The sequence below is a fragment of the Harpia harpyja genome, chromosome 3, assembly GCF_026419915.1.
Source record: "Harpia harpyja isolate bHarHar1 chromosome 3, bHarHar1 primary haplotype, whole genome shotgun sequence".
NCBI classification, from domain to species: domain Eukaryota; kingdom Metazoa; phylum Chordata; class Aves; order Accipitriformes; family Accipitridae; genus Harpia; species Harpia harpyja.
In genome coordinates, this window is record NC_068942.1 from 25,525,556 (window position 1) to 25,547,778 (window position 22,223).

The 22,223-nt window shown below is 43.4% G+C and overlaps 1 protein-coding gene across 6 annotated transcripts in view; it reads left to right on the top strand.

Annotated features, from left to right (window-relative positions):
• The first annotated feature begins 4,357 nt into the window (after positions 1–4,357).
• COL12A1 (collagen type XII alpha 1 chain) overlaps positions 4,358–22,223 on the top strand; it is a 107,269-nt gene continuing 89,403 nt past the window's right edge. For 3 of the 6 annotated variants that reach the window (XM_052781695.1, XM_052781697.1, XM_052781698.1), the window contains exons 1-10: positions 4,358–4,652; positions 7,246–7,353; positions 15,768–15,884; positions 16,650–16,793; positions 17,708–17,764; positions 18,477–18,740; positions 18,854–19,018; positions 19,472–19,645; positions 20,462–20,752; positions 20,977–21,579. In XM_052781695.1, coding sequence (XP_052637655.1) covers positions 7,281–7,353; positions 15,768–15,884; positions 16,650–16,793; positions 17,708–17,764; positions 18,477–18,740; positions 18,854–19,018; positions 19,472–19,645; positions 20,462–20,752; positions 20,977–21,579 — 1,888 coding nt within the window. In that variant the 5' untranslated portion in view covers positions 4,358–4,652; positions 7,246–7,280. The other 3 variants (XM_052781696.1, XM_052781700.1, XM_052781701.1) reach the window with 3 other exon arrangements.

Below are 22,223 nucleotides of genomic sequence, written 5' to 3' on the forward strand. Positions count from 1 at the left end.
TTTACTGGCTTCATTGGGGAATGCTTCCTGATTAGATCAGGATTCTGTTGCAAAGTAACAAACCAGCTTCTTTGAAACAAAGCAAGTTAATTTAGGAATGTTTTAAGATAAAGCATGTTTGTGTATATATATGGAAGGGAGTGTAAAATCGTTGCATCTTATTTTTTCCAATTTTAGTATTAAAGATCTGATATTTTAAAAAAATGACTGCCTACAAATTAACTGGCTTTTGTAAGAGTCCCAAATCACATTAAAAGGCCAGTTCCTTTCTATTTATACCTCTGCTTTTGAATGATTTATTTTCTTTTCCAGTTCTACTTATTTGGAGCCACAATCGTTTCTTACTTTCAGAGCATTACATGATGGGAAAAAACAGTTAGAGAAATTAAAGAAATAAACAGTTGCTAAGGAAAACATACCTGGTGAGGTAGATAATTATTTTATGGTTGTAACACTCTCCAGGGATGCTGCTTCCATAGTTATTCCACTAAATGAATAGATTTCAGATAGAACCAGTCCTCCCTGAACACTGCTAATATAAGAAGCCTCATTATGAGAGGCCAGACTAGTACTGCTCTCTGAATACCAGCTCTGAAAGGAAATTATCCAAATAAATAAACACCAGACGGAGTTCTTCTCATGCTATTGACTGGAAATCTCTCAGAGAAGGCAGGACCTGGAGGAAGCGGTTTGCTGTATTTTGTCCTGCATTTTATGGGTGCAGATATAATACTGTGCAATATTAGCTTTCTGACTGATTTAATAGGGAATAAAAAATACACTGGAAAGGCTGTCCTTTGTGTTGTAAGGAACTAATGGGCCTCCTAAATGACTGTACTAAGACAATGTTTCGTTTAGATACACTGTAGCGATAGATGCAGTGATAGACCGACCAGCAAAGTACTTCCTGGGTAGATGTAGGTAAAAGTCACTCGTAGCAGCGCAGTTTTGCCTGTATAACAACACTTATTGCTGAATCTGTTTATTGTTTAACGTTCAAAGAGCTGACACTTTTTTTGATTCTTCCTCTGTGCAAAACGTGTACTCAACTACATATCTACATACGAATCAGGCATTTACCGTATCCATATGTAAAGCAGATGCAACTGCCAGGAAGCCACGGAAGCCAAATCTAGTGTGATATCCACATGGAAACGATATTCGAGGTTTACAGTGCTGAAGTGCAGAACGTCCTGTTTTATTCTACCCTGGCAATGCAGCCCGAGGAAACAAAAAAAAGGTGCCAGAAGCACAAAGAAGCTTGAATTATTCTAGACCCAAACCCAGTTCAAAATTTCTAAGAAATTCCTGGTTACCTGCAATAGTACTATCACATACCTACAGCAGAAATGGGCAATATTATTAAAAGTATAAATATGAATTCAGAGCTTGATTTTTGTGTTTAAATTTGTCACTGTTTCAATTTATTCAGCATAGATAGCAAAGAAAATTGCAGAGCTGGAGTGCATGGTCTTAATGTGTTTAACACTTGTCTGAGAGACAAGCAGACAGGAGAGTGTTAGTAAATGTTTATGCATTTCAGAAATGCCTTCTGCATCACATATTATGTACTCAGACTATGAATGTACATAGCAACAGAGCTGATTAAAAACAACCCGTTTAATTACTGTGATGTATGGAAGTACACACTTTAAATGCAATTTGTTGGTGCATTTTACATCTAAAAGGTCTTAGGAGGAACATGGTTAGAATGGTTAGAACAAAGAGTTAAAGATAAGAATGAAATCCTTATGTCCTTGGAGTCAATGAATTATTTGCTCTTGCCAGCTCTGAGTCTTACTTCATGCCAAGAAATTAAGCAAAGCTGGTCAGAACGGGAGATGGTCCCCTCAGCAGCACCTAGGTCTAAGAGGGAGAGTCTGTGAGATTCTTGCACCCCTGAGAGACACACTGGTTTCAAAGTCTCCACTCATGTAAAGCCAGCTGTAGATTTAGTACCAAATTATTGAAATATTTTAAAATAATTGTTCCAAGTGATTTAATTTTTAAATAGAAGATTACATATTTTCTTCCATCCTCATTATTTGCATTAATTGATTTTAACTATTAACATAAAATCTCAGTTATCCTATGATGAAAAAATCCACAGTACACTGTAAAAAAATACTGCTGCAGCGCACAAGTGATAAAAACACCTTATTTGCATTAATTCAGTTCCTATGGAAGGATATTTCATCATAATCCCTGATGTCCATTCTTCCAAAACTATTGTTCACACCACATTTATACTGGTGGTCTTGGTGTGTTCATTCGGGAAATAATTAAACTAAAATTTTTGAAAAGTATTATTTCTTAGAAATACTGCTTTTACACACCAGATCTGCACAGGAAGAAAATAAGTTCCTCACGCCAAAATGCCAAAAGAGAAAATCCAACTCAAGAGCTGGGCAAGAGGGTTAATAGGTCGAGAGTATTTGAAAGTTTATCAGCAGAGGAGACGTTGCTTTTGGAAAGTGCATTTTATCAATACCAGACGGCTAAAGCTGTGGCCTGTCCCTAAGAGCAGCTGACTCACTTCCAAAGTGTCTGGAAATGTCAGCGCACGTCTTCTGGTCATCACTTTTTCTTGTCAGCGTTTGGGTTCTCGTGCAGATGACGGGACTGTTACAGAAACGAAGGCAACCTCATCCAGCTCAGGGGAGACAAGTCCTCCCGCCCACGCGTCCTCGATCTCCCCAATCCTGCGGGAAAGTGCCCAGGAGCCGTCCTGCGGGAAAGTGCCCAGGAGCCGTCCCCCGGGAAACTCTTTACCTCCGCTCTCAGGCACTTCCACCCTGCCTGGAACTCGCCCCGCAGCTCACGTCCGTGCATAAAGCCGGTGTGGGGGGGCCGGTATGACCCGGACACCTTACCGACCTCTCCGAACCGGGGGTCCTGAACTCCTCCCCGAGGCTCTGCCCCTCTCCCCAAGCCTTCCCAGTCTTGTTCACCCTCTTGTCCCCTCACCTCGCAAGCTGCTACCCGGGGAGCCCCGCGGTAGCCTCGGCGGGGGGTGTGTGTGTGTGGGGTGTGTGTGGAGCGGGGGACACGGGCCGTGGGGTCGGGCCGCTCCTGCCCGGCTCCGCGCCCGCAGCCGCCGCTGGGGGGCGCCACAACACCGCGAATGGCGCCGGTCCGGCGCGGCGGCGGCGGCGGCGGGGGGGGGGACACACGGGACACGGGACACGGGACACGACAGGGAGCGGAGCGGGGCCGCGGCTGTCAGAGAGCCGCAGCTTTTCTCTCTCCCCGTTTGTCCCCGCTCCTCGCCGATCATCTTTTCCGCTTCCCGAGTTTGCGGACCCGCTCCGAGGGGGCGGGAAAGGAACGCGTTTTGCGGGGACGGTGATATCCCGTATTTTAGCCCGAAGGGGTGCCCGAGGAGCCGCTTTCGTAAAGCGTTACCGGGGGTGCCGTTTTCCCACGGGGGCAGGCGTGGGGTCCCTGGGAGCCCTGCCAGGCCCCGGGCAGGGAAGGGACCGCGTGTCCCGCCCGATCACCCTCCGGCACGGCGCGCTGCGGAGGCCGGGACACGCCGGCTACCACGGGCAGGCTCCCGGGAGCGAGCGACGGGAGACCCCGGCGGAGCCTTTCGCCCAACGGGCTGCCCGGTTTTGGAAGGCACACGGTTTCAGGCAGGAGTCACGGGCGCGGGTTTGCCCGCGGGCTGTGAGGGAGGAGGCGGTGGGGGCCGTGCGCCCCGTCCCGTCCCCTCCGCCCGCTGCAGGCGGTACCCGGTACCGGCGGCGTTTTGTGCTCGAAGCAAAACACCTTGTGTGGCGAGGGGGGTGGTTTAACGTATGGAGGCTGCATAGGGTGGAGGCCAGACACACCCGAATTGTGTCAAAATGACTGCGGTCTTTTTGCCCCCGAGGGTCCCGGTCGCGGGGCTGCCCGCGCTTCTCTGCAAGGCTGTCCCGGGGATCAGCCCCGGCCCCGGGAGGGCGAGCGGACCCTCGGGGGTGGGACGGGGACTGCGTGGAAACCCCCGCGCGGGGACACCCTCCGCACCGCCGTCCCTCGAAGCCATGCCCGGGGACTCAGTTTTTCCACTGCCCTCCCATGTCCCCGTCCCCCCCCCCCCGCCCCGTTTGGGAAGCCGAGGGGCGGGAGGGGCGGCGGGCCGGGTCCCTGCCCCCGGGCGCGCTGCCGGGGCGGCCGCCCGCCTCATGCCGCAGGAATGCGCGGAGGTATGCGCCAGTTTCCAGAAGTGGATCCCCTTCTTTGCTGGAGCAGAGCACCGCATATATCACCCGGTGGCAGCAGTCCACCTTCCCTGCAGTTTCGTAACCGCTTACGAGGGTAAATTGAGAGTTGGGAACAGCCCTCCATTAAGTAGCAGATTGAGAAGAGGCTCTTCCCACTTGGAGAAGGCAAGTCTTCCCAGACGGACCCCTCGCATCGGGAGCTACAGTAATCGAGGCGCCTCCTCTGCGCTCAGCTATTGCCGCTGCTTCTGCCCCTCCTTCGCCGCCGCTGCTACTTGCTGCTCCCTCCACAAGGTGCCCCCGGAGCTTCATCCTTTCTCCTCCTCCCTTTATCCAGGTCCGACGGCTGCGGCTGCGGCTGCGGCTGCTGCAGGCACCGCCGGAGTCACCGCCGGAGGAGCAGCCCCGTCACCGACCCCGGCCACCCCGCAGCCGTCCCTGAAGGTCTGTGCCCGCGCAGGAGCGGGGACCCCCTGCCCTCCCCTCGGCCGACCCCCGTTGCCTGTCCGTACGCACCACGCACTCAGCCCCTTCTGATGCACTGTAGGCTGAGGTTAGCAGCGCCGGGCTGAAGGCTGACAGAGGAAGCGGGGAGCGGGGGGAAAGAGCGTGTCCGTGGGTCTCCGCGTGTGCGTGTCGGGCATGTCGGAGCCGGCTTGCAGGCGTGAGGCCGAAAGGGTGGAGGAGAGGCGCCGAGCGGAGAGCCCCGAGGGGCTGCTGGCTCTCAGGCCCCGGGGAAGGCACGGGGGAGCCCGGGGGTGGCGGCGGTGGGTGTCCCGGCCGCGGTGGCCGGCCCCGGCCCGAGGTTCCAGGCGGAGCCCGGTGTCAGCGCCCAGCGCGCCCGCAGGCAGCTGGAGCCGCTGCGGCTTCGGCCGGAGCGCCGCCGTCCCTCCGTTCCCCGCGGGTGCAGCTCCCGGTGATGCTTTCTCCCCTTTCCCGTTTTCGGTGCCTTTGATAGGTAGTGGGTTTTTCCTGTGGTGTCGGGTTTTTTTTTTCTTCATTTAGGTAATTTTTTCTTTTTGGAAGGGGCAACTGTCGCACACTGCGCAGTTTGGAAATGCTTCGGCTAAGGTTTTGCAGGTTGAATTAGTGTGAGATGGGACTGGCACTGGTGGAAGCCCCCCTCTTTTTTTTAAAAGTGGTCTCTAAGGATCAATGAGGAAACCTTTAGTCCTGAGACAAAGTCTGCTTGTGTCCCTGCTGAGCCAGCGAGAGGACCTTTCCTCCATCACCTCCAGGCTTTCTTTCACACACCTAAGTTTGCAAGAAGGAAACAAAGTGTTTCTAGGTGGGCAAATGAATGCTTCGGCTGAGACGTTTTATTTCATGAAAGAAAAATATGTCTCAGGAACGGTAGACCTGCAGCAGTAGTGAACTCCTAGATGCCTTTGTGAGATGATTAATTTCTGTTGCTCTTCAAAAGGATCAAAAGATGGCACTCCAAGCCCACACAAGCTGTCTGGGACAAAAGTCCATTTACGCTGACTTTAGGCGATCCTTTAACTTGCTGCAGAATGCGGTAGATGTGCTCAGGGACAGCCGTTTCCCACGCAGAGCAGTGACACGATGTTGGAGCTTTCAGGACAATTTAATGCTAACCTTGGTCTTTCTCGTGTTAGTGTCAGGGAGTCGTTACGGTCAATATTACTCCTCTGTTTACCTGCTGGAGGTACCATTGGACTGAAACCATCACTTAGTTTTTCTTTGAGCTCTTGGTATTTTTATGTGCAGTAAAGGCATTTGGCTAAGGCAAGTATATGCAGCTGCCCGGCAGAAGCCTGTTAAGTTCAGTGTCAGTAACTGGGAAATTCCTGGATCTCCATAGTGCCTACCCGCTAAATGTGCCTTGCTGGTTAGTTCTGTAGATGGTAGAAGAATATTATTTTCCCCTTCAGCTGTTTCTGCAGAATAATGATTTACGTATTTTTCTTTTGTTTTGCTCTTGGCACCTTCCTGATAAAATCTGTTGCCTAATTGCTTTTGGAATTCTCTTTCCTCCAGCCTAATTATGATATATGATGCATTTATGACTTTATTCAGAGAAATGACCCCTCCCCTACTTCCTGAGATAGAAAAACCCAAACTTTAGAAATACTTATATGTATATGCAATGAGGACTGTTCATATTAGCCTTTACTTAGACAAAGAAATAACTTGGAAGTTTTGCTGGGGTAATTGGGAGGAATTTGATGTGACTAGAGCATATAGTTATGAAGGTATAGCTACTTGTAATTAGGAACCACTAACTTGGCCTAATCCCACCTATTTTGTCAGACAACCTGCAGTGACTGCGAGACTCTCTCGCCTGCCTGCTTTTTGTAGTGTATTTTGAACTCTTTTCTCTCAGGACGTGTAAATGAATTATCAGATGTCGAAACATCATGGCTAGACAGATGTGTCAGGTTTCAGTTGTGTGTTACACACACTTCTGTATAGTCTATTTCAGACCTTCAAGAAATGAAGAACAGCACATTCGTAGGCAGAACCCCTCAAAAAAAGTTTTATTACAGTTTCCAAACTGCCTTGAGACGACTAAAACACAGCTAACTAAGTGCTTCAACAGTTATGAAAAAGGAGCCGAATAAAATCCCCAGCTGAAAGAGACATTTAGTTGATCCAAGGCAGGAATGACCTCTGAATTAGCTATCATCACACGCGGCGATGAAGTCATGGAGCTCCCTCCTGGCTCCTGCCTGTATGGAGGCACGGACCTTCACCGCACTTCCCTGATCAAATTAACCCCAACTAGGTTAAAGCCGCGTGTGCTTACCGTGATTGGAAAGGGTTCAGCAACAAAAGGCACATTATTGTGAGATGAAACTCCAGTTAGTCATGCAGATCTGTCATCGTCTTGGATGGCTTTCAAGTCTGGAGGTTTCAACCTGGTCCCGTGGGTGGGGGCTGGGGATAAGGGAACAAAGTGAAATCCACGGTTCGTCTTTTTTTATGTTTCATGAATACACCCACGCAATCCTCTAATCCACTCGTATCATTTCCTTCTCCTTTCTCCCCCCCACCCCCCACCCCATCACTGCAGATTCATTCATGTTGTTGTGATCTGAAAGGGCAGAAATGAAGACAGCGCTGTGCTCGGCAGTCGCTGCTCTGTGTGCAGCCGCCCTCCTCTCCTCCATCGAGGCTGAAGGTAACCTTCCCCTCCCTGCCCCCTTGCCCCCAGTGCCCTGCTGACCAGCAAACCTCCCAACCAGCCTTGAGCTACCGGCTCTCTCCCTCTCCGTTTTTGAGTGTAACTCCTTCGCCTTCTCTCTTTCTCTCCTTCAGAGAAACGCCTCTCCTTCCTTGCCCAGCTCCTTCTGTGCTCTGTTTCTCCCGGCTAGTCAGCCGGACCGTAGCTCCCTCTCTCTCTGTCTCTCTGGTGTGCTGTCCACACATCCCCACAGACAGGACGCAGGCCGGCCGGCACGGCATGGCCGCCCAGGCGCAGCGCCCTGAGGAGCCCGCTGCCACTGCCGCCGCCGGCGGGCAGCCCGGCACGGCCGGGGCCTGCGGCACTGCCCCACTGACGGACCGAGAACGGCCGGGCTCTATGCTGTAGAGTGCCCGTTTAGTTATGTTGAGAGAGGAAACGAAAAAACCCACCACCCAACAACCCGCAGCTTTGAAATAAAATGCTCCAACAGAGTCTGGCTCTCTGCGCCTGTGTGTTTTGTTCGAGTCGGACCCCTCGCCTACGCCCCGCCAGCGCACCGGCCTCCCCTGCTCGGCGGGGCGACCCCCGGCCGAGCCCTGGGTTGGCTGGACCCTTCCTCGGGGACGCTTCGGCCTCCATGGCGGGGCTGACCTGGGGGCACCCCCGGGAAGACGCTGCCGCTGCCATGACATACGCCCACCGCTGAGGGGTGGCTGGGCCTGGGCCGGGCCTTGCCGTGGCAGCTGGGGGCCTAGGGCTCTGGCACACCACCAAAGAGGCCTTCCTCCTCCTCCTCCTCCTCCTCCTCCTCCTCCTCCTCCTCCTCCTCCTCCTCCTCCTCCTTGCAGGGCTCTGGCCCCGTCTCTCTGGAGGTTGAGGTCCCTGTCAGCCCGTGGCAGCGTCCTGCCTCCAGCTGCAGGGGTGAAGACCCGTGGGAGACCCATCGTGGCCACCGCACTCGCCACGGCGTGGCTCAAAATAGCCTGGCCCTGGCGCATTTGCCTCCCTGGCGGATTAACAGCAAGCATGGGGGCAACCTCTGTGTGAGCTGCACGGCTTTGCTCGTAGGGACAGTATTTCTGCCAGCAGTGGCTGCCAGGGGAAGTAGAGATGCTGAACGTCCTGCGCTGAAATGACTTGATCTGACCTCTGGGACCCGACGCCATCCTAGGCCGAACCGAACCCCTGGGTGTGAACTCCCCCGGATTTACTGGACAAAACCAGAAGCCAGCATCTGATAATTCAGTTTTTTTCCTTTCCTTCTCTTTCTCTATTGAACTGAAACCAATTCTCTGATCGTGGCCTGCCGCAAGCTCCCGTGCTTGGACCTGGCCACCTTGGCTGATGGCTACTAAAAGCACGGTGTATCAGAGATGCCTCTGGGGCATTTGCCCCCCCCGCCCCCGGCAGCGGTGCTTGCTTTGGGCACGCAGATGTGAAGCACACTGGCTTTCTGGAAAAAGATGACATTTCTGCCAGTAGTGCAACATCTGGTCACCCTAGGAGAGAATCGGCCTGCTGCCTCCCTCTCGCGCTGCGTTGTTGTTGGCTGAGGAACCCAAAAAGGTCATTTGAAGTCATTTCAGAGTTGCATTTGAAATGCAGGACCGCCATGCCAGAGAAAGCAGAGAAAGTGTACAGTTTTAATGGAGGAAGGGAGTGGATGTGTTTGCACATTCTTCCCCATCTTAGGAGCTTGCTCACAGCTGGAGCGATTTTGCTGTTGTCCTGCACCACTGATTACATGTATGGAGTAGGTTTTTTCAAAATGCGAGGATGTTTTATTTAGCTATAGTGTGGACTAAACCAGTCATAGCTTAAGTACTGTTAATGAAAGCTACAAAAATGTATTTGGAGAAGCACACGGTTATTTGATAACAGCGAAACTAGATACATTGCCAGACAAGCTGGCCAAGCTTGTTTAGAACTCATGTTGAAGGATGTGCGATTGCTAAGCAAAAGAGCGGACAAAGCCTGACCTTGTGAGTTGTAGAGGGCTCCTGGACAGGCCTTACATTACTGTGCATTCAGAAATGTGTATTAAATAAAATACCTAGTTTACAGCGATCAGGTTTCTACAAGAAACTTCTCCTAGCTCTAGAGTTTTAAAGTAAGAGCAGGAAAGTGTCTTAAGTAGGAAGTGCAGTGAGAAATAGTGGTGCTGAAAATGGAAGTTCAAAGCTAGGAGTACCTTTGGACTTGCTCTGATGGGAACTGCTTTCGCAGAGCTTTTTGCAGTGTGTTTTTTGTTTGCACTATACTGGTTATCCTTCTGCACTGTTTAAATTTTGTGCTTCAATTTTGCTTCATCTTGTAAATTGCATGTTGGATCTCATTTAGTTCTGGTATCATTACAACTTAAATCCTGTCTGCTGAACTGACTTTCTCCTGTGGAGATTTGTCCTTTAGTCTATTTTTCCAACTTTCAGATCACATTGTGGCAAAGCTCTCCCCTCATCACTCAGTCGTCTTTTTTTTTTTCCTTTGGCTCTCCCTGTGGTGTTCACAAGAGATGCAGTTTGAATTTTCTTTCCCTGAGGTGTGGGTAGACACTTGGTGGGATGAAAAAGTGAGAGGAGGATAAGGGAGAGGGCCATCTGATGTGGTAAAGATTGTTGATATGGGGTGGGAGGATGGAGTGAAAGCAGAGGAAAGGAAAAGCTTGGTTCTGTTTCGCTGCCTTACTTCAGCTTTCATTTTTCAGTCTTCCCTGGGAGTAGATCTGGTGTTTATCTGATACTGCTCTTCATAGATTCCTAAATCTTCCAGGATGAAACTGGTTCTTCAGCAGCACCCCAGCTGCTCTGCGAGTCCTTTGTGAAAGCCGTGCTTTGTTGCTGTTGGCAAGGCAGTGAGCTGCAGTAATGGTGTTAGAGCTTTTCTACAGAGATACAGCAACGCAGGGGTTTCTAGTTGGACAATCACTGTAGCAGTAGAGGAGGTAAAAGCAACATATAGTCTGAACACATTCATGGCATTTCACTGGGGAAGTTATTTGTTTACCCTGGACAAGGAAGCAAATTGTTTTCATGCTCAGCATTTTTGCTCTTTTCTTTTACAGGGAAATTCTTCTTGTTTTATTTTGCAATCCTGCTGACGTCTCTCTCTCAGCTTAAACTTCTTGTGCATGATGCTATATTCTATGCTCTGTTTAAGTTGTTTCTTGCCTTTTTAGTCCAGCACTGCAATACTCCAGTGCATTCCCTCTGTGTCCTCATGTCAAGATTTCTTTCTGTCACAGTATTTTTTCCATCTGTGATCACAAAGAGCCAGGGTGAAATCTATGTCCTTTCGCTAGATAAGATTTTTTTGCATTACTCTAGTCACAGTTAAGCCAAGTAGATTAGTATGTGAATAACCTGTTAGTTATAATCTCAAGGTAATGCTGTGATGATGTCAAGGCTTGTGTAGTGTGTTGTGTTTCCCAATACAGAGGGATTTTCAAAGGCACAGGAAAGGAATGAGGAAATCATTGGTTCTGTGTGACCTCATTGAGCATGTGAAGGTGCTAACTTCTCAATGTTTCAGGAACTGGTTCAGACCCAGAAAAGTCTGTTTTCTGGGCTAGAGGTAGGGAAAGAGGGCATCACTGAGCCAAGCATGGGACCTTTGGGTAGTGCAGAAAAAGGTTTGTCAGGTGAAAAATCTGTCTCCAGGACATGCAATGCAGTAAGTGACAAATAATTGCAGCACAGCAGTTACAGAGGATTAGAAAGTTTCTCATGTAATAAAGCTTGTGTTGAGTACATTAATTTTCATTGACTTGAATGGTTTAGAGACGTTCTGGGATAGCTGAAACTTTTGAAGTTAACCAACCACTCAGCTTTGGAACTGGTTGGTGGGACCATTATTTTATTACCTTTTGATGTCTGATTTCTATCTTTTGAGAAACCAGCTGTTGATTTCCAGGTTCCTAAAGAAAGAACCATGTAGGCTGATGTGTGAAATTGAAATTTGTATATACATGAACATGACTATAACTCCCTGTTTTTCCCACTGCTAATTGGAAACAAAATGTACATGTGTGTGTGTATGTATACACACACACGCACATACATATATATATGCACAAACACATGTAAAATTTGGTAAATATTCATGCATGCAGTGTGTATATATATATGCAATTATCTTTAGTTACATACATCTTTACATGTATAGGTGTATATATTTAAATGAATTTTTTTCAAAATACACTTATGAGCTATAGATCTCATATTTTGAAGAAACTTCATATACGTGTATAAAATAAAAAAAATGCCAACATACAGGTGCCAATGTTTCTGTGTTGTGATTGGCAATGAATATCTAACCAGGCTGAGAAGGTGCTCTTTACGAGATCTCTAGGCTATAGCTCGTTCTTTCTCCCATTCACATTGGCAACACTGACTTCAGAGGAGCTTGAATGGCATTGTGATCTAGTTAGTTGTGTCAAATCCATGCCATTTATGAGGAAAATAGTAAATGAGGAGTTTTGGCCTCTTCCAGCCTCAGCAAGGCTTATCTCAGTGAAAGCAAGGCTGGTCTTATTCTTCATCTTCCGTGGCCTGTATGTTATTTTAACATGGGCTAACATGTTATTTCATATGCTAATTATGGTGACTCTTTTCTAGTGATGGAATTACAGATTTTGTTTCACATAGGGATTGTGGATGGCAGCTACTTCCAAGTTATATCACTTTTAAGTTTGGTGCTAGATTTAAATTGCTTGATCTTCTGATTATATTTTACTTCTGTCTTGTGAAGTTACTCACGGGGATCCTCTAGCAGTCACATTGTGTTATCTCTAAACACAATGTAGACTTTTATGGTATATTAGGTTTGTATTACCTGTCAAGTAATACAAGCTAGTAGAAGACATACATAGCATGAGAAAGATGCCTTGCCTTGCTTTATATTTTTTGTTTCAGAAAATATATTGTTATTATACATGTATATAATACAAGGAGTGGCAATGAATTAAGTATATTATGTCTGATTTTTTTTTTTTTTTTTTTTTGGTGCATAAGATGGGGTATCCAATCATGGAAGTTATCATATCATAGCTCTAAGAGTGGTGAAAACTAACATTGTGTAAATTACTGCCATACAGCAAGATATTTTTTTGCTACGCTGGAAACCTCTAGGGGAGCCATACATTTCTGTGCATCAACAATGGAATCACTGTATTAAGGCCGTACTATAATACCATCACATGTTACGATCACAATCCTGTACCTTGACTAGTCAGTGAGAGGTTTGGCATGGGTTTTGATGGGCACAGGAGCAGACTGATCAGCACAGTCACTACACTGTAAGCATAGGTGCAGCTTCACTTACGCAAGTAGGCCGCCATCAAGACTGCTTGCTTGAGTAAAGCTGCGCTCACACGTAAGCCTTTGTAGAGTGGAGTTTTAAGGTTTGTCCCTGTAACAGGACAAACTCCCACCACAACCAGGGGCATTTTGTTCCTAGAAGTCTGGTCTGATTCCATATTGGATATGTATTATTTTTCCACTGGTGAGTTCCCTTCTGGAAGAAGAATTTTAATAAGGTGGAGTAACAGTTGCCCTGTTTGATTATCACAATAAGGTTTTTGTCATCTAAACATTTTTCTGTACTTCAGATCAACTTACTGCTCTCAGTCATATGCCCATGGTTTGGTCTTCACCCCGCAGCCGGTTTCACATGGGTGAAATCTGACCCATGTGAAGGTCCGTGGATGTTTTGGAGGTTCTGTTTGAGTATCAAAAGCTCACAGGCCACCTGGAAGACATTTTGACAACATTGGATCCAAACTGGCTTTTTTTCACTCAGGCAAGGTTCCTTTTTGGATTTCAGTGGGAGAAGTATTCAGTGCTTGAGTTTGATAAGCCAGCCACAAGTTGAGAGTGAATGGATTTGAAGTGCAGCAACGAAGACTGGGGTTACGTGTTGGGAGTAACTTTACAATGATAAAGGGAGTGAGGCATTGGAGTAATTTCTGTGGGAAGCTGGCAGTCTTGTCAACAGTGGAGCTCTTTAAGAATGATCTGAGGAAACATGTCAGGAATGGCATGGGGTGGCTGATCATGTCCTGGCCATGGGATGTACGAGGGGACTTTCTGAAGTCCCCTGCAACGCCATTGTTCTCAAAGGCTGCGAACACCTGGATGAATGGATACATCACTTATGTGTTGATGTACTACTATTCTTGTTACCTGCCAAGATCCACACCTGAATTTGCATAAAACGGATTAAAGTCCTTTAAAATGTTAAAGACTTTTCCTCACAGTCAGTTTTTTCAGTTTATCTGGAATCCGGTCATTTGGATATCAACAAGTTGGGCTGCTGCTGTCCTTCAGCAGTTAAAGCCTAAAGTCTCTGCTGCAACATGCCAATTTACTTGCAAGGTTGGTGGTGCTATTTTTTCCATGTACTGAATTTTTTTTAAAAGCATGCTCAGGTCAGTTGTCTCTGCCTTTGCATTAAATTTGTCCTGAGCCATTGCTACTGAAACAATATTTTATAATGATATTCTTATCACCTAAATGTATTTTACTATTAACACGCGTTGCATGATTTTGATACTAAGTAACTACCCTGCTGTCTCTAGCATTGTGATACTCATAAACTGAATGATGAATAAACTATGCATGCAGGTTAATGGTCTAATCTCACTGCCTGTGTATGGACAATAGGAAAAATAACATTTACTTCAGTACTAGCGTATCTATTGTATCAGTATTACAAAGCCATATTATCCTATGGTTGGAAATGACAGTAAATTAAAAGGAGAAAAAAAGGCCTACACAATTGGTTGCAAGGTTTTTTTGAGCTCAACATTACTTATTGCAATTGGACAGTGTGTTTTCATAAGTATACATTGTAGCATTCATTTCTGTATCTGCTCTTTAAATTATGTTCAAAACTGAAACAAACTTTGACATATGATGGAGATCTTCCATGAAACAGAGAAGATCTGTCTATTAAAAATGCCTGCAAACCAATCTCACAAGTAGTTAAGGAAAGTATGGCTGAATCTAATCTTACTTAGTAGACCTATTTAAACAATAATATATAATACACCTACCATGCACTGACAGTGAGTCAGTAAAATACTGCATGAATAAGCATGACAATTTTAGAAAGAGAATATCATTATAAAATATTTATGAAACGTCTTTGTGTAATGAACCTTGTACATGGAGGCTTTTGTCCATCGTGGGAAGCTAAAAAAATAATAATCAACATTTCATTTACATATGCATGATGCTGCAAAATAGCGTATGTAAACTATTTCTTTCTATACTGTTCAGTTACTTCTGTCATCAGCTCCTACAAGTTTTATTTGCAGTCATTTGTTCAGATCACTGGTGCCCTCTTTGCTGTTTTCTATAAATTCTGTAAAATAAATGTCCATAAATATACTTTGATGTTGTCTTTTCATAATTAACCATTGTGTTGTTTGGAACCATACTGGCATTTTATGTTAAAATGCCACTACTAGTATGGGTACACCTGCTGCAAAGGGAACATGAAAGCAATGTTTACACCTTTGAATTTGTACAGCAATCTGGTGTAAACAGGTAGAATCTTATTTTTGTGAACTTTTGCATCAGCTCAAATATTTCAGCAAATTGCAACCATTACTAACCCCATTTTTTTATCCCCTTAGTTCCTGAATCCTTTGCAGCCATATGCAAAGTACATCACTTTAGTGGCTTCTAGGAACAAAGGGGTCGAGCTCTCCATATTTTGAAATAAAATGATACATCGGTATATCATTATTACTGATATACATTTTATATGTATATTCGTATCTAGACCCTAACAAAAATTGTTTTACTGAACATTAAATGCCCAATCTTTTCCTGTATTCTTTAAAATATTTTTTTCTCTGCCAAGTTTCTAGATTCAGTGAATTGATAAGATATATGACTATGCAGAGACTATATTAAAAAGCTGATCAATTCTTTGATGTCTAATTAAGAAGAGTACTGTGTTCTCAATGTCCTAAATGATCTCATGATATTGTAAGCAGGTTGTGATTTGGCATGCTTGTACGGATTGCACCCAGCATGTAAAAAAATTTCCTTTAATTGTTATGTGAAATGTTTGCATATGTGGTGATTATCTGTGAACTCATTGTACATGTATTCAAATGTGTTTTCTATTGTGCTTGATTTTGCTGGCCATTCTTGAATGTCTTGGCAACTCAAGAAACATACGTTCTGTGCTGTCCTCTGTAATGCGTATACTCTTTGATGTTTTGTCATATTTTGTCAGCTTTTATTTTACTCTTTTTCCAACAACATATCTTTATATTTGTTGGAAACAAATTTATGCAAAGACAATTTTAGTAAGCTTTGCTCAACATTATTTTATTTATTCATTTGCCAAAGCTTGTTCAAACTTTTAAACATCCACCTGGTATAAATCTTTTGCAGTTAATCCACCGTCAGACTTGAATTTTACAATTATAGATGAACATAATGTTCAAATGTCATGGAAAAGGCCACCAGATGCAATAGTGGGTTACAGGATAACTGTGGTTCCAACAAATGGTGAGTTCTGTAAAATTTTGTTATGTCATTGAACTTTTTGAAAACTTGGGTTTATTTTCACTTATCTCTAACTTAGCTATGAGACTAGCTATTAACATCTTTCTGAAGTTTGTGATCTAGACTGGGTGGAAGCAAAGGGCATACAGGAAGGAGCAGTGATTGTTCCAAGTTAGAGTTTTTCTTACCATAACGTTTCCCCTTTGGGGACTGCAACTAATAAGTTTTGGATGCCTTTCCTTTGCAAGGAGCAAAAAGAAGGTAGAATCATCACTCTGCTCCTCTTCTATGCTTTTACCTTAACGTTAGAGAATTGTATTGTACTTCATCCAAGTTCTTCTCCCAGGGGAAATATTGTGCGTGTCAGGTAATGATGCAGCGATGTCATATAACTTCCTGATAATGGCCGTGTAAGACACCCATTATTCTATTTCACTTTGAGAAATAATCAGTGTAAAAGTGATATTGAATCAGAACTGGACCATGATTTGTTAGACGATAGTATATTTTGTATGTGCATTTTAAGTTTGAAATTTCCTGGAACTTACTAAACACTTTGGTAATTTTGTTCACATTGAAAAGAGGTTAGTTTGAAGTTTCATGTTTCAAAATTCATACTTCAGGAAAAAAGAAAGTGTATCATTCTAAAATTATCTTTGGATTTTAGATAGATTATTCTCTTATTGCCTTTTTTTTTCTTATGATCAACTTGTCATTGATATTGCTGGATTTAAGGGCTGCACTAACTGTTTTATGTATTTATTGCAGATGGGCCTACTAAAGAATTTACTCTTTCACCTAGCACTACCCAAACTGTCTTATCGGATCTTATACCTGATATAGAGTATGTTGTATCAATAGCCTCATATGATGAAAGAGAGGAGAGTCTACCTGTTTTTGGCCAACTGACAAGTAAGTACGTGTAATACAATTAGAAAACCAAGTAAAAGATAGGTGAATGGTCATTCTCAAAACCTGGCTTTGTTTCAGCTCCTCAACAAAATTGCCACATACCTAAACTCTGATCAGATGTAGTTGGCTGAACAACCTTTTTCCATTAAGCATAATTCCTAGTAGAAGCAGAGATAATTTACAAGAGATAAGAGGAGACTGACATGGTTATATCATGTCTGACAATAGACATATAGAATTCTTTGCAGGAAGCCACTAGTTCTTTTGAGCTAAACCTAATTCCTATAAACTGCATCTGCTGAAGTCAAGGGGAAGACTCTCATTGACCTCAGTAACAAATGAATCCGACCGGCTTCCTGTGTGTGTGTGGGAAAAAAAAGCTAACTACCTTCATCAAACAATAAAATGTGACACAATATTTCTATATGCATAATAAAATATGGAATTTAAATTTTTATAATTTATATTTAATAATTAAATAAAGCATAAAGTAAATTTAATTAAATAAAAATGTTAAGCACAGCAGACTATCTTCTATGACAGTTTGTCTCATGTCTCAGGCTTCCCAACCAACCATGGGAAAATTCATTATGATGAGTTCTCCTATGTGTTAGAGAAGGGTAATATTGGTATTTCATCCAGGGATGTTGCAGTTAATTTTCAGGAAATTACTGTATAAGATGTACAAATACAGAGGATTCTTAATTATTTGCATTTTCTGTATTTTGTGTTGCCATGAATGCTATGTTGTCAAATCTGGAAGTACAGGTGTTGTATTCATTACTTGCATTTATGTTTTCATGTTCTGAGGCTTGTCAGATTTGTGCCTCTAATTCTCTACATGCTTTTCTTTGATGTTTACAAATGTAACCTGATTTTCTCCATTAATTCTCTCTATGTTGTGCTTTGTGCAGTTCAGACAGGTGGTCCAGGGATACCAGAGCAAAAGAAGGTTGAGGCTCAATTACAAAGTAAGGTGTTCTGTCTTTCAACTTACCTGACATTTTAGAGATAAGTGAGGACTAGCTCTAGGGCCCCATAAAGTTAAACTGTGTTCCTGTGTTACCTAGCAATGAAGTTAACTTGTAAAATTGTCCAGAGTTAAGAAAACTTGGGAAGGGACTGGGGTGGAAGGAATTTATAGCTGCCTTGAAAGAATAAGGTGCAAAGCTGGTACTGAAACTAGGAATTTCACTCAACTAACCCGAGCAAGTCCATGAGTGTCTTAGTCCTATTAACAAAAGACTGTGGATAAAAGGCATTGCAGAAGAACCTGTGCAGCTATTATGGGGAGATGAGATAAAGATGCAAAGCGAAAGTGGTAACAAAAATGGAATGTTCCTATAACATCAAACTGTTGTAGAAAGTTTTGTATGTGAGTTTTCATCTGCTGTGGTATAACAGATCTTGTGGAATAGTGTGACAGGTGTCTCAAAACTGAGTATTCAGGTCACAGTTCCCTTTTGGTAATGGCAGCTAGAAGGCTTGTATGGGTGTTCTCTTATGTGAATAATGCTTCCCCAAGTAAGTTATTCCAGATAAGAATATCAATCTATTAAACATTTAAATATCTGTTTGCTTTGGCTTTTACCTATTAAGTTTCTGTCAGACATTTCTCACTGCTTTGTAAGAATGCAATTGCTTGCTTGCTAACAGAGTTTGGGTTTTTTTTTTGTGATCCAGGATGCTCCATAAGTGCAATGACAGATTTAGTTTTCCTGGTAGATGGTTCATGGAGTGTAGGGAGAAATAACTTCGGATATATTCTGGACTTCATGGTTGCCCTTGTATCAGCTTTTGACATTGGGGAAGAAAAGACGAGAGTTGGAGTTGTTCAGTACAGTTCAGATACAAGAACAGAGTTAAATTTAAATCAGTATTTCAGAAGAAGTGATCTTATTGATGCAATTAAAAGGATACCTTACAAAGGTGGCAACACAATGACAGGTACAGGTTTTCCACATACATGTTTATTCAGCATTTCATTTTATAATTCATATTTGCTTTAAATCCTAGTTTATTCAAGCCTAATAAAACACAACTTGTGGTGTTGTTTTTAGGTGAGGCTATTGATTACCTGGTTCAAAACACCTTCACTGAGTCTGCTGGAGCAAGAAAAGGTTTTCCCAAAGTAGCAATTGTCATTACGGATGGAAAAGCTCAAGATGAAGTCGAAATTCCTGCAAGAGAGCTTCGCAACATAGGGGTTGAAGTTTTTTCTTTGGGTATGTTGAGTTTTTCTAATGATTGAGAGATTGGCATTCCTAAAGAAGTAAGTTATATGTTCTACAGATTCCCTGTTTCAAGAATTTCGCTGTGCCACTCTTTCCATGTGGATGCCTTGAAATGGGTTGTTTGCGTCCTCCAGAGTGGAACATACCAATTGTGTTAATTTGATAGTAATTCTGTAGCTCCTTCATGGAGATTAAGATGACGGACAAACATAGTTTCAACCTTGGCCTTACTGAAGATACCACATTATTTTCTCAGGTTGAAAATGGAGTATGTCACTTCATTGCATTAATCATTATTTTGTAGTTTGATTATTGATAATGGCAGAAGACAGAACTGAATTAAATTCAGCTTTACCCCAGGATGTTCTGATACTTTATGAATACATTCACAGGTGTCTGTATTTTACAGCCACTTAACACAGTCCTGTCTATTGCAACTTCTAGGAATCAAAGCAGCAGATGCAAAGGAACTCAAGCTAATTGCATCTCAGCCTTCACTGAAGCATGTGTTCAATGTGGCTAATTTTGATGGAATTGTGGATATACAGAATGAAATTATCTTGCAAGTGTGCTCTGGTGTTGATGAACAACTAGGTGAACTGGTTAGTGGAGAAGAAGGTGAGATACTTTATATGAATGTATTTATTGACTTCAGTTTATTCTGGTGTGTATTTAAGGGGCTATCCCTACTTCCTTTGCTTTATTTCTGGAGTTTGATCTGTTGCCTCATTCAGCAAGTGTGGAAAACAGGTCTCAGCTTTGTGCATTTAAATGCAGGAGAACAGAACATGTGATGTAGTAGATTTGGAATAGCTCCATTATTCCGCAGTTTCAAAGACAACACAATGATGTGCATTTATCAGAGTCTCATACAGTTAGTTTGGATGCAGGCATCACTTCTATGGAAAAATGTACTAGAGGGAAAAAAACCTGCTTGGTGAAGGGGCAGAATAGGTAATACATTAAGAACCGAGGAATGAAAACTGGAGAATGCTGAGAAAACAGACGTCAAGCTGTATCGTTGTAGATTTCTGGCCCTGTAAGATTCTATTCTTTGACCAAAATGGCAGCAGAGATGACTCCACTGTCATAGTGCTCTGCTCAGGTCTGCATTTGTTCACACTCTCTACTATGTTTCTGGGGGGGATAGCTTTCACTTGTGGTTGAAACAATATTAAAGCAAGGCAGCATTTCTCCTGGAACTTCTGCTACGCTGAGGGGACCACAAATGCATTATTCATATTTCTGTCCTCTCACTGGTGCCTCATTTGGACTGTCCTGTAATTCACTTATGCTAAAAAAAAAAAAAAACAAAAGTGATTCTTAGTAAATATTAAGCAAACATGACTAAATTTATTCCAGAAATAAAAACATGGAAGAAAATATGTTTTTAATTGTAATTAATATTTTGGGTTTGCTTTTCATTTCTTTCAGTGGTGGAGCCTCCTTCAAATCTGGTGGCCACTCAGATCTCCTCAAAATCTGTTAGGATCACTTGGGATCCATCCACAAGTCAAATAACTGGCTATCGGCTGCAGTTCATTCCAATGATAGCTGGTGGAAAACAACATGTACTGAGTGTGGGTCCTCAGACTACTGCTCTGAATGTTAAAGATCTCTCTCCAGACACAGAGTATCAAATTAATGTTTATGCAATGAAAGGACTGACCCCCAGTGAGCCAATAACAATAATGGAAAAAACACAACAAGTAAAAGTTCAAGTGGGTGAGTTAGGAGCTACTATGTTATTTTCACATGGTAGCCTTTTGTTGTTTAAACCTCTGATGCTTGTTTTAATATCATACCTTTATTATCTGTGAGAAACAACTTTACTTAGTGTGGTTTCTTTTCTTTATAAGCAACTGGGTATGATATATGAACTGCAGATGCAATTGTAATTCTGTGGCTATTGACTATCTGTTTATAGTGGTGATTCTTTTTCTTTACAGAATGCTCACGTGGTGTGGATGTAAAAGCTGATGTTGTGTTTTTAGTGGATGGTTCCTACAGCATTGGTATCGCCAATTTTGTTAAAGTAAGAGCATTTTTGGAAGTGTTAGTTAAAAGCTTTGAGATATCGCCTCGAAAAGTACAGATAAGTCTTGTCCAGTACAGCAGAGATCCCCATATGGAGTTTTCTTTGAACAGATTCAACAGAGTGGAAGACATAATTCAGGCTATTAACACCTTCCCCTACAGAGGTGGATCTACCAACACAGGCAAAGCGATGACATATGTGAGGGAGAAAGTATTTGTTACCAGCAAAGGATCAAGACCTAATGTGCCAAGAGTCATGATTCTTATTACTGATGGAAAATCGTCAGATGCTTTTAAAGAACCTGCAATAAAGCTGAGGGATGCAGATGTAGAAATATTTGCAGTGGGTGTGAAGGATGCAGTGCGTACAGAGTTAGAAGCAATTGCGTCACCTCCTGCTGAAACCCACGTTTACACAGTGGAAGATTTTGATGCTTTTCAAAGAATTTCATTTGAACTAACACAGTCTGTCTGCCTACGGATTGAGCAGGAACTGGCTGCTATACGGAAAAAATGTAAGTAATTACTATTACTTAGAGAAATGTAGAAAGTGCAATGAAAATAGATCTGAACCAACGTTTTGTGCTTGTAGTTGAATTGATATTGATGAAATTGTCCATATACAAATGATAATTTTAATAACTGGGGATTGATTCTCATTTTCAAACATATTAAAAGCAATGGGGGAAATTAATGGAGAAATGGAGATGAAAACATTATTGGAGAAATATTTTTTTCCCTCCACTCCTAGGTACCTAGAAAGCTATTAAAGTGTATGTCTATCTGGAATGACCTTAGTGGATGTACTCTGCTTTTACACTCAGTGTCTTGAGTAAAACAGTTACTAGGGCCATTCTTCTTTAGCTGTCCAAAATGTGGTAGCTAGTCTAAGCTTGTCTTTTAGAATTTCAAAGGCAATGGAGCAATGCTGGTACTTCCAGAGTGTGATTTGATTAATTTTTAGGGTAAATGAATGGTCCTCTGAAATGGGCTTAGACAAGACAATTTGAGACAGCAGACGCTAGGTGATATTAATCTCAGTCTAACTGTAACGGCTGAAATGAAGTAGCACATGAAAGTCTTCACATGCATCCAAATTTGGTGAGCTTGGATAATGTCTAATATTTAAAAGATTTCTAAATGACCAACTTTTGGTCAG